Genomic DNA, 18,420 nt, shown 5'->3' with positions numbered 1-18,420 from the left:
GTGACATCAGCATTCCATACTGGAGCACCGATGTCAGCCCCAGTGGCTGTTCTGCTTCTCATCCAGCTCCCGGCTAATGTGTCCAGGAAGGCAGCAGATGATGGCCCCTGCCGCCCGCCCACATGGGAGCCTCGGGTGGAATTCTTGGCTCCTGGTTCCTGGCCTTGGTCTGGCGCAGTCCAGGCTATGGCAGCCATTTAGGGAGTGAATAAGTAGATGGAAGTTCTATCTCTCTTTTCGTCTTTTCTCTGTCACTCCGCCTGTTAAGTAAATCTTAAAAAAAAAAAAAAAAAAAAAAAAGTCCCTCCAAGACGGTGGGAGAACATTCATTTGCTTAGGAATAAAAAAGCAACAGACGTACAGAAAAGGCTGGGAGTTCCTGATTCCTATTCATGAGTAGGATACTGGAGACGGCAAGTCTCAACACTGGCTGTGCACTGAGGTTCTGTCTGCACCATCAAACCCTTTGCTGTATCATTCTTGTTGTATGCCAACAGATACAAAGTTCAAGAGATATACCAGGGATAGGAATGGTCCAGCCACCTACTGGAGCCATGGTCCCTGCCTTTGCTGTTTAGAGAATATTGGGGGAGATGTTTCCTAACCAAGAGCCAGAATTACACGAGGAAGATCACAAATTTATGAGCATGAGGGTATTTTAACAAGTTTGTGGAAAATGAAATTAAAAGGTTGTTTGTTTTGCTGTAAAAAAATTGTTGCTCCCCCTCTTCGCGGAGGAACGACACAGGACCCTGCCTAGGCTTCATATCCGAGTCACGGCACCATTATCCCTCCTAGGCTTCATATCTGAGTCACGGCACCATTATGTCGCTCCCCCTCTTCGCGGAGGAACGACACTAAACCCTGCCTAGGCTTCATATCCGAGTCACGGCACCATTATGTCACTCCCCCTGTTCGTGGAGGAACAACACAGGACCCTGTGCTGTTCTTTTGTCTGCTCGGCCCTCCCCGGGTTTGCTGCTGGTTCTTCCCGGGTTGGCTACCGTCCCTTCCACCCCCTGCCACTTTCCCCACTTCCGCGGGGGAGCGGCACACCGCCGGCTGGCTCTCTCGGGGGCTGCACAGGTGTTCCTCTTAGATGTTCCTGGTACATGTTGTCTCTCTCCTCCTTTATAGTCCTCTTCCACCAATCCCAACTCTGCTACCCACACGCTGAGTACGCTGCTCTCCTCCAATCAGGAGCAGGTCCTGCTGCTTATTGGTTGAACTGGAGGCAGCTGCGTAGAAGCTGTTTACTCCTCTCCCAGCGCCATATTGTGGGAGAGCAGATGCATAGAATAAGTCTTAATTCCAGTAACAGTCTAGTCTGAATTGCTCCCCACAAAAATATTGAAATCCATGCATATAAGTGGTCTTCAAAAGTTTATTGGAAATGTGTATTATGAGAAATTTATGCATGGATTTCAAAGTACTTTTGTGCCAAGATAAACTTACCTTTTAATTCCATTTGTCCACAGACTTTTGGAATACCCTCCTATATGCTGGAAGTCAAGCTCTTTAATTTTCCTATGATACTTTATGATGAGCAGAGGGAGACTTCTGCTTTCTTTTTTTAAAGATTTATTTATTTATTTGAAAGTCAGTTACACAGAGAGAGGAGAGGCAGAGAGAGAAAGAGAGAGAGAGAGAGAGAGAGGTCTTCCATCCGATGGTTTACTCCCCAGCTGGCCGCAGTGGCCTGAGCTGAGCCAATCTGAAGCCAGGAGCCAGGTCTTCCACATGGGTGCAGGGGCCCAAAGACTTGGGCCATATTCTACTGCTTTCCCAGGCCATAGCAGAGAGCTGGATGGGAAGTGGATCAACCGGGTCTTGAACCGGCAGTCATATGGAATGCCAGCGCTTCAGGCCAGGGTGTTAACCTGTTGCGCCACAGTACTGGCCCCAAGACTTCTGCTTTCTAAGAAAAGCTGCTGAGTTGTTTCTCTTTCAAAAATATAGAATTAAAATATTTGTATTTATTTGAGAGAAAGAGGGGAGGGGGAGAGGGAGGGAGAGGGAGAGGGAGCGGGAGCGGGAGCGAAGGGGTTGGGGGAGAGAAAGTCTTTTCCATCCATTGCTTCATTGCCCAAATGCCTGCAACAGCTGGCTGTGACAGGCTGAAACTCAAGCCGGGTCTCCCACGTGGGTGGCAGGGATCCAACTACTTGAGCCACCACAGCCTCCGAGGCCCTGCATTAGCAGGAAGCTGGAGTCAAGAGCCAGAACCAGGTACTGAACCCAGGCCCTGCAATGTGGCACGTGGGCAGCTTACTGCTAGACTAAACCCCTTCCCCTCATATATCTGGGTTTTTAAAAGACTTGAGAAAGGTCGTTGGTTAAAAATAGAAAATCCTTTTCTCTTTCATTATTTCCACCTGGAAGCCTACTCAGCCAGTCACGTCTTATCCCCATCCCTGTTTCTGGGCAAGGTGTCAGGATGGAGCTGAGAGAACCGGTCCCTCCTTTATACACGGCTGAACCTCTCCCACGGTCTCAGGTGGCACAAACAACCTGAATGATGCTGCCCTGGCATCTGCCATGCGTGGGGAGCAGCCCACGGAGCTGCCCTGTCTGGCAGGTGTCTGTGGACTGGAGAGAGGAGCCCTGCTGCCCTCAGTGCAGTTATGTGCTCCTGGCGTTTTCAAAGTGGGTTTGGCTTTTTTTTCTCTTCTCTGCTACTCAGTGGGATTCTCCGTTTTAAACACTTACAAGGCTGGGCAAATGTTTTTCAGCTTAGATTGATTTCGTCTTTCCCATTCTCTCCCTCCCATTTCCACCTCCACTTCTCTTGGTCTTTTTCTGGTAGGAGTGTTTATCCCAACATTCTAAAATCTCACATTTAGATAATGCTGGGTATGCACTTGCCAAGAGCCCCCTGGAGCTGTCCAAATGCCTCTGGGAGATAAGGTGGCAGCTGGCTCTGTCCCATCTCCCAGAGCAGGAACAGAGGAGGTAAACAGCTCACTCAAGATCACTGTGGAAAGACCCCTTCAAAACTCAGTTTCTTGGGGCTGGTGTCGTGGTACAGTGGGTGGAGCTGCCACTTACAATGCCAGCATCCCATGTTGGAGCAGTGGTTCAAGTCTTGCTTGCCCTGCTTCTGATCCAGCTTCCTGTTTATGTGCCTTGGAAGGTAGCAGAAGGTGGCCCAAGTTCTTGGACCCCTGTCACCCACGTGGGAGACTCAGATGGAGTTGCAGTTTTCTGGCTTCCGCTTGGCCCAGCCCTGGCCATTCTGGCCATTTGGGGAGTGAGCCAATAGATGGAAGAGTTCTCTCTCTCTCTCTCTCTCTCTCTCTCTCTCTCTCTCCTTTTAAAATAAACAAATAAATCTATTTTTAAAAAACCTCAAGATCTCAAGGGGCATTTGCTGTTCCCCGCACTCTGGATGCTGAAGCCTCAGCCTCATAGTGGAGATGGACCCCAGTGTCTTCTCCCACAGGGTGACTGTGCTGTGACAGAGGGAGTGGGTTTTATTGGTCCACAGATAACTCCTTCTTTAGTTCTTTCCATCTACTGATTCTGCACCAAACATTTGGCACAGATAAGAGTCGTCCTTTGCTTAGGGCTACCTTCTGTAATCTTCCTTTTCTTGGCTTGTCTCCAGTGAGCTGACTTTATTTTCTGTTCTCTTTAAAACATTTCCTCCTGTCCATTAACCCAACATCTCAACTTTTAGGAATATGTATCACAGAAGTAAATATATTAGCACTCAGTGATCTAGGCACAAGGATGTTGAGATAGACACACACACACACACACACACTCACTCACAAATAGAATTGCTTGAATTGCAAAAACATGGAACCAACCTGAGTGAGGACTCAAAGGGAATGGCTGAGTAAATTCTGGTACATGCATAATGAGATCTAGTACGTGATTAGTGTAGATAATGTGTTAGATCCATATCTGCTGTCCTAGAGAGATGGGCAGGATGCAGAGTTAAGTGAGAAAAGCAAGAGATCTCACTTTGAGAAGATACGTTAAATAGAGAATAAATGATGCTGTTAACAATGGTTAAAAAGTTTGGGGATGGCATGAAGTGAGGAGGGGACCTGAGAGACAAAAGGGACAGGAATAGAGAAAAAGTGAAGAAAATGAAGTGGATGGCCTGCCTATCTATGTCTATCTATCACCTACCTATCTACCTATCACCTATTTTTGTCTATCCTATTAATTATCAATCCATCATCTACCTATCTGTTATCTATCAATATCTATCAATATCTGCCTATCTATCCCTATCATCTATCTATATTCCATCATTGGCTTTTCCTATCTTATAAGAGCTATCTCAACCATTGTATAATAAAAATCCATTAGCTTTAATCATTAAAGGTGATTGTTCCAACAAATCAAAAGGAAATCTAGGGACTGTTTAAAGTATTATGAGTTGAAACTGAATTTCTAGGTCATTATGAATGATGAATGGCTTGAAAATCATTTGCATTTTTCTAAGCTGCTTCTTTGCTATAGAGGAAATGTCCCTTTCCTCTCAATGCTTCAGAAAAAAAAATGTTTCCTTTCTTAAATCTAGGGAACACAAAGTCAGGTTAGGGACACTCAATTCAGTTAGGAAATTTGCTAGTTCCTCGGGGAAGCAGGTACTGTACAGATAGAGTTGAGTGTGTGTGTTTGTGTGTGTGTGTGTGTGTGAGAGAGAGAGAGAGAGAGAGAGAGATAGTAGCGTCTCTGCTGAGGCAGCCAGCAAGATGCTGCTGTGATTTCTTATGATGTGGATGCTCTCTGTCAAACTCTTTTTATTAATCATTTTCTAGATTGAATTATTCTCATTTTTACTTTTGTATTTGATGCTGTAGAAATGGCTGGTGATTCAGCCCCTGCCTTTTTCAAAAGAGGAGTCTCAGAGCTGTAGCTCTGAGATATAGACTCAGAGCTTATCCTGATGGCTCTACTGTTACAAAGGGAGATGGACAAGGATGTCAGCCATCCATGGAAACAGTAACATTAACCATTCTATTCCTTGAATTTAAGATGTTCATTTTATATATTAACTGAAATCTGAGTGCATCTTACCTCACTTGTATGCATTTATTAAGTTAATATGGCAAGTAATGGCCTTGGAAGACACTGGAAATCCTGTATTAGCTGGTCCCTGAGTTCTGGATATTTTATGCAATGAGCACATCCCAGAATCATAAACCTCAACTAGAATCGCATATTACTTGCCTGGAGTTACACAGGACTATCTTGAGTCAGACAAGCCAGAGAATTGTAGAAGTATTTATTTCCATACAGGTGATTGCCTCCTGGACAGATCATTCTAAAAAATTTACAAAGTAGGATCTATGCATGGCTGACCCTGATTTTAGAAATCTCAATTTTAATTCAAAGGCATCCTCATTTGTGGAGATCTAGTCAGGTGCAGTGACATTTTCCCACCTCACAGGCTAAAAATTCTTTTGTGAGCCCCCACACCTGAGTGGAGTGACACGTATGGGCCATTTCTCTGTCCCATGGGAGTGGGGAGGAATGGATGAGAGAATGGTCCCTGGACCGTGCCTGGAGAGGAGGTGAGCCGTGACATGGAAAGGTGTCCTGCCCGACGAGGCTGCTCCTGTTCTGCACCGGCTGTGGCATTCCGGCAAGCATTTCCCTTGAGTTGTGTTGTCGCTGTCTGTTTCCTTGGGCGTGCTGTCTGCTTGGCCTCTGAGCCCAGGCTGGGCTGTGAGGCTTCGTGGCTGACCTCCGGAGTGTGTTGCAGTTCCTGGTCTCTTGCTGCTTTTCTCATGCCTTTTCTTTATGATGTTTCAGCTCATCCACCATACACCATGTGCTTTAGAGTGAAATTCTACCCACACGAGCCCTTGAAGATTAAAGAAGAGCTCACCAGGTATTTTCCGTTTGTTTGTATGTTTTGTGTGCACCTTCACCCAGCCAGAGCCTGGGGCCTGGCAAGCTAGACACGGTTGCTGTCTGGGACCAACACCTCCACCCAGCAGGCACTGAACTTAGTGCTTTGGCTCCCAGTGTTTTGCTTTCACGTAACTGTCTAGAGATTTTTTTCAAATAGTTGTCATCGGGAGTGTCATTAGCTATGCAAAAAGGCAGGTGTTATGAGTGGGAGGTGCTCTCTGAGAAACTCAGAGTGGGTGCTAAAAATAACAGAAAGCCACTGTCTCGTAGCTCACACGTAGCTGGTGCAGCCCTGGCTGTGTCTTGGGTCCACGCTGTCTTGGGAGGGGCGGGATCACCTGGTGGAAGGGACAAAGCATTGTGCTTTCTGCTGAGTGACAGCTGTGGGGCAGACTTCTCTCACCGATAGCCCAGCTCTCCCAGTTTCCCGGTCCTCGGGCCTCCTCTGTTCCTACTGCCCTCTGCCAGTCCACCTGCAGGGGCTCAGCTTCCATGAATAATGTGTTGCTGAGCAGGACCTGGCCGCCAAGGTGACTGCTGTGTGTGGAGGTGGAAGCTGTCGAGTGCTTCCTCCTTGATGGGGCTTTATACTCAGCTCTGACAGTAATCTGCTTAGGTGCAGAGGCAACAGAAGAGCAATTCCATTTCCCCTGACCATCCACAGTGGGAGGGCTGGGGATTCCTGGGTGTTTTGTTTCCACCTGAAGTCTCTGGAGGGGACACCTGGTCCCATTCTCTGTTACTAAATTGTCCACGCCCACTTAGTAAGGTCAGTGCTGGGGGAGAGGGAAAAGGAGAGGGTGTGTGTGTGTAGACAGGAAGGATAATGGCTGGTGGACATTAGAAATGCTGCTTGGTATTTTGCCATCTGGCCTGTCATTTTTTTCTATAGGTAAAATTCATGTAACATATATTAATTTCTCCATTTGGAAGTGTACACTTCGCTGCCATTCGGCACATCCAGACGCTGGGCAAGCACTAGCACCGTGTAATTCCAGAACGTTTTCATCACCCCTAAAGCAGAATCCCCGTGCCCATTCCCTCTCCCCCTGCCCCTGGCAACAACCCGCCTGTGTTGTGTCTGTGGCTTTGCCTGTGCTGGGCACTTCATAGAAACAGCATCACGCAGTGATGTGGCCTTGGCCTGCTTCGTGTGTGTATAATGTATCTGCCTATCTGATAAATCCTCCCTCATTTCCTACTGTCTAGCTGAATGAGAGAGCGAGAAGGGAGAGAGGGAGGGAGAGATTGATTTTATTTGCCTGCAAGGTGCTATGATTAGGATGAGCAGATCAGATGCTAATGTATTTCTTTTGTCATCTGTTTTCTTTCTAATCTGTTCTGGAGGGTAAACATTGACTATGCATCACTATATAAATTAAGGAGAGATCTTTTGTGGTGGTCAGAAGCAGTCCCTTTGGATGGTAAAAGAACGCACAGTTCTAGTTAGTGACCCTAGTGAAGCCTCTCTTGGTTAAATTCGCTAGCATTTTTCTGCCTTTATTGAAGAGCTATGAGATGAAGATAGTCCTCTGCCTTCCCGTGGGTGCAAATGGGCTTTCCTCACTCTGCGCCGCCTGAGAATTCCAAACCAATTTAGAAGCTGCGAAAGTCTTCAAGTACTTACCATTTAAATCCTTGTCTTGAAGGCATTTGGTTTACCTTCTGTGATAAGTTGTGTTTTCTTGTAAAGTTAGCCTAAAATTCAAGAAGCTGAGATGACATTGGTTACCATGCTTGGGTAAGCATGTTTTGGAGTAAAGAAATGTTAGCAAAAAAGCAGGTTTCAAAGGGTAAAACAACAAAGATACCCGCAAGAAAGGATACCTGGAAGCTTTTTTCATCCTTCCTTTCTCCATTTAAGCAACCCCTTGGATTTCTGGGTCTTTTATGAATACTCTCTAGAACTGGGTGTTATCATCAGAAGTATGGTAGTTTTAACTATTTTTAGAAAAAACAATTTTTTAAAGATTCATTTATTTATTTGAAATGCTGAGTTATACAGAGAGAAGGAGAGAGAGAGAGATCCTCCATCCCCTGTTCACTCTCCAGCCGGAGCTGGGCCAATCCACAGCCAGGAGCCAGGAGCCAGGAGCTTCTTCTAGGTCTCCCACATGGGTGCAGGGGCCCCAGGACTTGGGCCATCTTTGCTGCTTTACCAGGTGCATTATCAGGGAGCTAGATCAGAAGTGGAGCAACTGGGACTCGAACCGGCACCCATATGGGATGCTGGCACTGCAGCCGTTGCTTAACCCACTGAGTCACAGCTCTGGCCCTCATTTTCTTTTTTTTCTTAAGAATAATCTCTAAATTTGTATTCAGCTCAGAAGCAATGTTATGAAAGTGGCACAATAAATTATGTCCCAGATCCTCTTGTGTTTTTCTCGTGTAATGCTTTTGTGCGGGCGTGATACTAAAAAAAGATGCATTATTGCTTTGGTAGCTTTTGCATTAAAAAGTACGGATCCTGATTTCGAAGCCATTTGTAAGGCTTGATGGATGATGCCAACTCCACAATAATCCTGATTATGTCCTGCACTTACTGAGATGAGCAAGGACCCGAATTCTGATTCTGTGGAAGCTAATCTCTCCCTGTCCCTGGAAGCTTTCATTAGCCCTAATCTCTGAATTAGGGATTAGCATGCAATAGTTACTTAAAATTATTTTTCACTATGAAACTCATCAAAACATGGAAATGAATGCTTTGCTGTTTAGGGCATACATTCAGCAGTTGGAAAAGAAAGCTCATGGCCTTTGGTCCTTAAAAAAGGGAGATTTGATCAAAGTATCCGTGTGACTTTGGTCTTCTGAATGGTGGCCTAGGGCCGTGTTCTCCAGGGGAGGTCATTGGGCCTCATCCAGCATCACCTGGGAACTTGTTACAAATGCAGATTCTTGGCCTCTGCCCCAGACCTGCCGAATCTGCAGCTCTGCAGCTGGGACCGCAAAATCTGTGTTCAAAATCACCTTCAGGTAATTCTCCAGTACACTTTGTGTGTTCAAAACATTTGTTTCCTCTGACAGCTATGGAAGGTTCCGATTCAGGGGTCTCTAGTATACTGTCAAGGTTATGCTACATGACTGTAGTGATCTAATTCCAGAACCTTCTCATCACTCTTGTAGGAAATCTTGCTCCCAGACACTCGTTTTGTTTCCTCTCCTCCCCCTAGTTCCTGGAAACCACTGATCTATTTTCTGTGTCTATAGATTGGTGGATGCTGGACGTTTCATGAGAACGACATCAAGGAATGCACAGCTTAGATGCTTGGTTTCTTCTAACTTAATAGACTGTGTTCAGGGGCCATCCATGTTATAGCATTTCTCAGTACTTCTCCCTTCTACGCTAGAATAACAATCTGTTGCCTACACTGCATTTCGTGTATCCATAGTTGCTGGATGGATATGTGGGCTGTTTTGCTTTTTGGCTGTTATGAGTAATATTACTATGACCATTTCTTTACACAAGTTGCAGTGAGAGCCCAAGTTCTGATTTTAACATTTTCTGGGGTGGGATCTAAGGATCCATAGCACTGGTAGTTTTTAAAACTCCTCCAAATGAATCCAGTGTGTAGTCAGGGGTGAGAACCATAGGTGTGGAACACCTGTGTTCAAAGGATCTGGAGCTTTTTAGAAATAGAGACGCTCATGCCTACTCCAGACTAGCTGACTGAGTGTCTGCATTTTAACAGGATCTCCGCCCGCACAGACACCTAGAAATGAAGCATACACACATATACACACCCACGAGGGAGCATCAGGTGCACCATGATGTCTCCTGGCCTAGTTGGGTTGCCACGTAAAATGAACCCTCACAAGGCTGGAGCGGTGCCCCTCCCTCTGTCCACAATTCCTGTGCCTTTAAAGTGGAAGAAGCACTCACAGAGAGCTGTTGTGGCTCCTTACCTAACAAGTGCAGTCTTATTCCTTTGAACAATAAGAAGTCCATTAGTGGCCGGCACCGCGGCTCACTAGGCTAATCCTCCTCCTTGCGGCACCAGCACACCAGGTTCTAGTCCTGGTCAGGGTGCCGGATTCTGTCCCGGTTGCCCCTCTTCCAGGCCAGCTCTCTGCTGTGGCCAGGGAGTACAGTGGAGGATGGCCCAGGTCCTTGGGCCCTGCACCCCATGGGAGACCAGGAGAAGTACCTGGCTCCTGCCATCGGATCAGCGTGGTGCGCCGGCCGCAGCGCGCCGGCCGCGGTGGCCATTGGAGGGTGAACCAACGGCAAAGGAAGACCTTTCTCTCTGTCTCTCTCTCTCTCTCACTGTCCACTCTGCCTGTCCAAAAAAAAAAAAAAAAAAAAAAAAAAAAAAAAAAAAAAGTGCATTAGCAACCACCTTTATCCCCTGCCCGTCATTGCATACTTGTTGAAACCAAGAGTGTTTTTGGAGCCTCCGGCGCCCCCAGTGCCTGGCCCAGGTGAGAGATGAGGTCTTGTTGAATTGAAAGCATCAGGGAGGCACTGAATCTTTCACAGTATCTTGTGCTCCAGCGCTCTGGGCCTGGCAGCACCTCTGTGACTGTAGCATGTCAGTCGTCTTCACTGGGCCCCTCCATTTCTTTGCCTTTAACGTGGGAGTGCACCTGCTGCTCCACGTAAGGCTGAGCAAAGAGCAGCTTCCTTGAGCACTGGAGGTGTGTGTTAGAGTTCTCCAGAGAAACAGAACTGACAGGTGGGACATGGGCACACACACACAGGATTAGCGAGTCCTTGGGAATGCACCTTAGCTTTCACTTCTGTTCTCGTGACCTCCCTGAAGGCACCGTGTGCGTGTATAGAGAAGTAATGAGACTTGTTCTAAGCGCTTGGCTCACATGGTTGTAGGGGCTGAGAAGTCCAGGGGTCTGCTCCTGGGAGCTGGAGGCCCAGGAGAGCTGAGGGTGGGCTCTGAGTTCTGAGAGCAGTTGACCAATGGTGTGAGCTTCAGTCCACGTCTGAAGGTGTGTGGCAGGAGCACTGAGGGCAGAGTGGACTAAGGTCCACCCCGAGCCCTTGGGTGGGAGGGAATCCAACCTTCCACTGCTTTGTGTTCTGTGAAGGACCTCATGGATGAGGTGGCATCACCTGCCTAGCTCAGCTCACCTACTCAGTGCTTCCCAGACACCCAGAGTTGGGCATCCCGTGACCCATCACCAGGTGGCAGCTGGGACTGATGGAGAGGTGTCCCTCCCCCTAACGACCGTGGAAAGAGAACAAACGTTTCAGAAAGTCAAACTCCAAAAATGATGGGAAGGCAGTCACTGCTGACTCCCACCTTAGGAGTGCCTGGGTTCAATACCCAGCTCTGGCTCCTGACTGCAGCTCCCTGCTAATGCAGACCCTGGGGGGCAGCAGGTGGTGCTCAAGTGCTCGGGCCCCTCCACCCACGGGCAAGACCTGGATTGAGTTCGTGGCTCCTGGATTCAGTGAGCCCAGCCCAACCCCGGCATCATAGGCATTTGGAGAGTGAACCCATGGTATGGCAACTCCCAATCTCCATCTCTTCCTACCCCTCAAATGAATTGAATAAAACTATTTTAAAGCAGAAGTGTAGAAAATAACCTGCGTATGCCTGCACAGTTAGTTTGGTCAGAAGCAGACCTCAGACCTGATCCTTGAATCTGGAAAATCCAGGCAGAAAATCCAGCGGGCCTAATTAGCTTGGAGAACAGATGCTCCTCAGTCAGGGCTTGCAAACTGGCGCCTCCTGGTGGTATATGTTGGGCACTACAGCGTTTTTTGAAAAGAATTGTTAAAAAGTTTAACATTCTCCTAGATTATGGGGAAGCTGCTTTTCTGTGTGACAACACTACTAGAGCTGTGTGTGGGCCAAACCCTTCCTAGGGGGCTGCTGCCTTTCCCTCTGCTGCCCTGGGCCGTTTCATGCCGGGGGTTGGCCTTGAATCCGAGTTTGCCATTCCTGTGTGTGTGTGTGTGTGTGTGTGTGCGCGTGCCCGAGTGCGGTCCTCAGAGGGCGGCTCCAGCTGTGAACCAATTGGCTCTCTGGCCTCATAACCACACCTCTTTACCACTTTACTTGCTGTGAGTCTGTCTGCCCCCTGGGTAACAGTGGGGCTGGTCTTGGTGCACCTGCTGAGTCTGACTGTCCGTTTTAAAGAGAACTTGAGATGCCGGTGGTGATGGCGGTGGCAGTGGCTGTCACCACGTGGGAGTTCCTGCACACAGCAGTGGCCCCAGCGCTCTGTGGCTTTCTTAGTTCCAGTCATGCTTCTTGGACAAGGCTCAGACTCAGCCCACCCGGCTCTGGGAGCTGATGGGGTCTGCTCAGCGCAGACACTCGGGGGCTTTCTGAACCCAGAGGCTCCCTCAGCTTGTCCCTGCTCGTTCTCCCAGGGGGCTAGGGTGCCTCAGCGGCTTCTCGGAGCTGGGCAGGGCTCTGGTGACCCAGGCGGACAAAGCATGGGCAGTCGTCCTTCTCCTAGGCTTCGGCGAAGACATAGCACAACAACTTCTGCTTTTGTATTGCAGGTACCTTTTGTACCTGCAGATTAAAAGAGATATTTTTCACGGCCGCCTGCTGTGCTCCTTCTCTGACGCTGCCTACCTGGGTGCCTGTATCGTTCAAGGTAAGTCTGGCCCGAGCCTGCGCACTCAGGCCTCCCTTCTCCCCGACCTGTACCTGGGTCTCTGCTTAGGGGCCAGGTAGGGCTGGACCCTTAGCACAGAGCCCCTCCTCCCCTCCCTGCCCAAGCCAGTGGGGTCCTGGAGGAGGGCTGAGCTGAGATGATCACAGGCACACGGGCAAACACAGCCGTCCTCCAAGGCCCGGGGGTGGAGATGGAGTCTTTCAGAGCGGCTGGAGTGTGTGGTGTTACCAGAAGCTCTGTGTCCTGAGCTCTGACTGCCAGGTGTGGCCTCACGGGGGATTAGGGGTGTGGGGGTGGGGTGGGGACTGTGTCCAGGAAGTTAGATCTCCGTCAGAAGGATCATCCCTGAAAACATTTCTCCCTCCCTCCCTTCCTTCCTTCCTTGTCTCTCTCTCTTTATCATATATCTCATAGAACACTTTGTGGAAAGTGGAATTAAAGATAAGTCTATGTTAGTGCCAACGTTGAAATCTACACATACCAGGGGTCATCAAAAAGTTCACAGAAAATGCATATTATGAACAAACTGCTCATGGATTTAAATAAAAGTGTTCACCGAAACAGAGTCTTCTCTTTATCCTATATTTTTTCCCACAAGTTTTCTGGAGTAGCCGTGTGTGTGTGTGTGTGTGTGTGTGTGTGTGTGTTTCTGGGCATTTTTTCATCTCTGTGTGTGTTTGGGTGTCCGTGTGTCTCGGCTCCTTTCCTCAGCTGTGAGCCACTTCTTACTTAATTTGAATCTTTTTTCCCGTGTCCTGGCTAGTGCTCCCTAGATAAATTCCTCGAGTCTGTTGGGCCCCCTCTACGAAGTGGAGTCATCGGGCCTCCATTTCTGGCCCCATGATGTCCGAGACCGCTCTGCACTAGGCCAGGGCAAGCGCAGGCTGGTCAGCCATGGCTGCTGCTCTTTGTAGCATTGAGCAAGCTCTAGGGGCTGGCGCAGTGGGAGACCAGCAGGTGCATGGACCTGGGGTGGGTGGCCTTTGGCTGTTCCTCCCTGGGCCGGAGGCAACCATGCATGGCTGGGGGTGGGCCCAGCAGCCAGGTGAGGAATGGCTCAGGTGTTCTGCTCCCCTGGGGTGGGTGGGGAGGCAGCTGGCTGCTGGGCTGGGGCTGTCTGGAGGGACTGCGTGATCCGACCACTTGTAGCAAGGTTGCTAGCTTCATGTTGATGACAGAGACCGGGAGGAAGGAGACGCAGACAGGAAAGGACAGGAAGAGAAAGAGAGGGAGAGAGAGAGGGGAAGAGACTGAGAAGTGGAGAGGGAGGTAGGGAGAGAGGCAAAGGGTTAGGGCCGTGCATGTGAGAGGCTTGGAGTGCCCGTGGCTCAGGATGGACCATAGCTGCGTAACTGTGTCTGCCACCGCAGCACCACGCCACACTCACCGCTCAGGAGAGAAAGCCCCCGAGTCCTGGGGATGTCAGCACCACCCACCCTGTCCAAGCCGCTACCTCGCCCCTCCCGCTGTCCCCAGCTGCGTTTGGTCTCGGGGTTCCGTGTGTGCTGTTTCCCCTTCTCTGGCAGGGGTGCTAAGCCCCATGGGGAGACTCCTGTGTCCCGAAGAGAGGACTGCAGTGATGCGGTGGTGGGGAACAGTCCTGCCCTCAGTCGGTCATGACAAAGCCCAAAGCCGCCTGTCCTCCTGCAGAGCCGACTCCGCGGGGCGGGCAGCGATCCACACTGCCCCAGGCGGCAGAGCTATGCAGCAGGATTTTGGAACAGCTCAGCCTCAGGCAGCCACAGTCCTTGTCACCCTAACGCAGTCCCGTGTTTGGGTCACTGACTGCTCCTTTGGCGACAGCTGGGTTCTTGAAATTCTCTTCCGCTCGGATTTATCGCGGCCACGGCTCTGGAAGGAATGCAGAGCTAGGTGGGCTCAGAGCACTTGCGCTGGGGAATCAGGAGGAAGGCCACCAGGAAGTGGAGGTCACGTGACTTTCGCTGCCTTGCTCACTAACGCTCTTTGAAGGAATGGCTTTTAAGCTTCGGTATATTTGCGGTGTGGAAGAGACAGCCAGTTCGCCACTGTTTTGCTACCTGTGGTGCCTGAACCCAATGGGCATATACAATCTGTGCAGTGCATGTTCGTTCATAATACAAAGTGCAAAACAAACAGAAACAATCCTTGGACTCTATATCCTTTCTTGGTAAAGATTCCTCTCCTGTTCCTTCGACCAAACACCACCACCAGGGAGGGACTGGGCTTGTGTCCTGAGCTTGGTGTGCTCAGCCCCTGCTACACATTCAGAAATCAGGTCAGATGCCACTTCCTCCAGGAAGTCTGCCGTATTTAAACCAGCCTCTCTCCTGCAGGGTCTTTCTCACACCCCTATTGTGTGGTCTTCTTGTGGCTTAATTATTCTGGGTCTTATTGTTCACTTCCTCCTGCTTCCAAGGAAGTAGAATACAGTCCGTGGGTCAGGGCGTTCAGCTCAGTTGCACCAGTGTATGCCTTCTTAGGGAAAAATTGGTTGGGTGCATGCTGGGAGGGTCTTTGCTTGCCATTCATTTATTTGTTCATGGGTTCTCCAGACATCTGTTGAATGGCTTAGGTGGTCTGTGAGGATGTGGTAATGACACAGGGGGACACTAAGGATGCCCCCTTCCTGAGCCGCCTCGGAGGTCCCCTGACCCAGTGGGGGTGAGCCAGGGAAGGGTCTCGGAGCTGACTCTGCAGCTTCCCTGTCCTGTCTCCAGTGTTCCTCTGGAGTGAGGAAATGCCACTCCCCTTCAGACTTCTCGTCTCCTCATCCTGCTCACCCTTTAGCTTCCAAGTCTTTGATTTTCCTGGCAGTTGAATTCTCTTAGGAAAGTGTGAGGATCTGTTTCAACCCTCAGACCATTCAGGATGCTGTCTGCCACGTGTCGACATCTCGGCTTTAAGTAGGAGAGAACCACGGTTGGTAGAGGTTCTTTTTCAACAGAACACTGGCTTCTGCTTAATGGAAAGTCAGCATCAGAAATAAGCTTCATGGGGAGAGAGAACAGAGCCTGTGATCGAGGAGGGCGACCCTACGAGATTCCAAGGCATTTCTTCTCTAAGTTCTCCGGCAGCTTCCAGGCCACTCATTTGCATTGCTGAGTAGGGCAAGTCCACAGTTGCTCTTTCCTAGAAAGAGAGTGCCTGCCACTTCACAACCACTTTGCAAGCTGCTCTTTGCTCTGAAGATGACTCAGTTTCCTATCAGTGATCACCGTCTCATTGCCTGTGGAAAATGGAGGCATTGTGTTGTGCTGAGGCTACCCCATAGCCAGCTCATTGGGCCTGTGTGTGTGTGTATGTGTGTGTAGACTGCTGTATCTATTTCATTTAGAAACAAGTTTGAGTTCCTGGCCTGTTTTCATCATTGATCCCGTTGGGTCCATCTACTGATGAACTGATTTTTCTTTTTCCCTTGTTTTCCATTCCATTCTTAAAGGCAACAGCTGGGTTCATAACGTCTTTGTTTTTGCATACATCTTAATAAAATGATTAATATTATTTTATATATGTGTATTGTTAGATTTCATAAGCTTCATAAAGCTGTAACTCAATGTATTCCTTCTTTTTCATGCTCAGAATACTGTCTGGGGGGGATCTAGCCGTGTGGCTGGGAATGTCTCTTGTGATTTTGTTGCTGTGGAGTGTCCTTCTCAGTGTGTCTCCTGTGTTAGACTTACTGGTCAACTGTTCATGCAAGTTGCCCCCACCTCCTGACTATCATGATTGATGCTGTGATGAAAAATCTTAAACATAACCTCTGTGTACCTAGAGTATTTCTAGGACATAGGAGGGGTATCCAATAAACTCATGGGAAAATGCACACTTTCTGAAGTCCCCTCACATGCCCAAAAGTAGAATTGATAGGTCATGATATTTCCCTGAAAATTTGCACTATCTTTCTAAAAAGACGACATACACCACTTGGGCATACCAGCATTTTCGTTTCCTCGTGTCTCTGCCAGCTTCCCAGTGTTTCCCACTGATAAGGGTGTGAATTGTGACGCATCCCTCTCATCGCTATGAGTTTGAACGTCTCTCTGTTGATAATCAGGTCCTTCCAATAGTTCTCCAGCATCTAACACACACTCCTGGGCTGTCTCCTTGGTTTCTGCCTGGGAACCTTTCTTTCCTGGCTCATTTGCTGTGGTGAGTTTGTGGCATCAGGAGAAAGTATCCCCATTGGCAGACTCACCGTTGCTCCCTCAGGCTGTGGATCGGGCCCCTGCTTCTGTTAACTCCCCTTGGCTGCCCAGAGAGATACAGGTGCTTTGAAGATCCTCCAGAGGCTCCCTCTGCAGTTCTGTGCTGCTGAACAACAGGGGCCATTCTGAGAAGTGCAGTTAGGGGATTGCATCCCTGTGCGAGGGCCCCAGGGTGCACTGGCACAAACTCACGCAGCTATGATGGCCCTGTGTGGCATAATCCTCTGGGACCACTGTTGTGTATGCAGCTTGTCTTTGACCACATTGTTAATCAGCACGTGACTGTCCCAGAACCTCAATTTGGTGTGCTCTTCTGTGCCTGGAAAAACGGCTCTGAAGAACTGTGACCTTATTCTTTTTTTAAAGATTTTTTATTTATTTATTTGAGAAGTAGAGTTACAGACAGTGAGGCAGAGAGACAGAGAAAGGTCTTCCTTCCATTGATTCACTCCCCAGATGGCCACAACAGCCGGAGCTGTGCTCATTCGAAGTCAGGAGCCAGGTGCTTTCTCTCAGTCTCCCACACAGATCCAGGGGCCCAAGGACTTGAGCCATCTTCCACTGCTTTCCCAGGCCATAGCAGAGAGCTGGATTGGAAGAGGAGCAGCCGGGACTAGAACCAGTGCCCATATGAGATGCTGGTGCTGCAGGCGGAGGATTAACCTACTGTGCCATGGGGCCGGCCCCAAGTGCTTTTATTTTTAAGTACAATCCCCTTGAGTTCCTTTGTGTTGAGATTTTTTTCAATGAATGAGCCACAGCTGCACAAATCTGAGAGCAGATAGCTCTGTGAAGGGAGTCTCTAGTCGCAGAGAATATGGGCTGTGAAGGGACCTTAAGGAAAGCCTGCTGTTTCTAACCATGGGTGGCATCACCTACCATCCTGGGGAGGTTTGGAAATATTGGCGAGACATTAACTTTTCTTACTTAACATTTTTTAATTAACAAATGAACATTGCATACATTTATGGTGCACAGCATGGTGCTTTGCAATATATATGCATTGTAGGTTAAGCTGAACTAATTGACATGCGCACTATTTCACATACCTGTATTTTTTCATGTTGCGGAAGCACTTAAATTCTGCTCTTAGTGATCTGTCGAGTAGACAGTACATTGTTATTATCTTGTACGTTAGAGCTGCCCAGCATATGCCTCCTGTCTAAACGAAATTTTGAATCCTAGGGCTAGTTCTTGGGGGGAGCATTTGGATGGTCACAGTGGGTCTGCCATTAGCACTTAGTACCTGAGGGCTAGAGGTGCTAACTATCCTATAGTTCCTTGGAAAGTCTCAAACAGTAAAGTTGCCTGAACCCCAAAATGCCAATAGTGCCCCCATTGAGAGATAATGGTTTAAGCTCCTTTATGGTACAGAAAATTTGACCCAGGGAAATTTGACAAGCCCAAGTCCATGCTGGTAGAGCTGGATGCATTATGAGTTTCTAATCTGGACACTCAGCCTGTGGGCTTCCGTGGGTGTTTGTACATTGTTTTCATTGAGCTTATTCCAAGCTGTTCTTTTGGGTGGCGAGAGCCACTCCACATGCACTCTGCTCTGGTGCTGTTTTTAATCTTTTCTCTTTGTTTTCTGCTGGTTGCAGCTGAGCTCGGTGATTATGATCCCGATGAGCACCCTGAGAATTACATCAGTGAGTTTGAGATTTTCCCCAAGCAGTCCCAGAAGCTGGAAAGAAAAATCATGGAAATTCATAAGAATGAACTCAGGTAAGAGTGTTAGCGGCCAGGAAATATGACTGTGGGAATGTGG

The 18,420-nt window shown here is 48.6% G+C and overlaps 1 protein-coding gene across 6 annotated transcripts in view; it reads left to right on the top strand.

Annotated features, from left to right (window-relative positions):
• FRMD3 (FERM domain containing 3) overlaps window positions 1-18,420 on the top strand; it is a 284,761-nt gene that overhangs the window by 194,225 nt on the left and 72,116 nt on the right. For 5 of the 6 annotated variants that reach the window (XM_070048853.1, XM_008274897.4, XM_051833763.2 and 2 more), the window contains 3 exons: window positions 5,776-5,854; window positions 12,347-12,444; window positions 18,254-18,377. In XM_070048853.1, the coding sequence (XP_069904954.1) occupies window positions 5,776-5,854; window positions 12,347-12,444; window positions 18,254-18,377 (301 nt within the window). The remainder of the gene's footprint in view (window positions 1-5,775; window positions 5,855-12,346; window positions 12,445-18,253; window positions 18,378-18,420) is intronic. The other variant, XM_070048872.1, reaches the window with a different exon arrangement.

The sequence above is a fragment of the Oryctolagus cuniculus genome, chromosome 1, assembly GCF_964237555.1.
Source record: "Oryctolagus cuniculus chromosome 1, mOryCun1.1, whole genome shotgun sequence".
Lineage (NCBI taxonomy): Eukaryota > Metazoa > Chordata > Mammalia > Lagomorpha > Leporidae > Oryctolagus > Oryctolagus cuniculus.
This window is presented reverse-complemented; position numbering and strand designations above follow the sequence as displayed.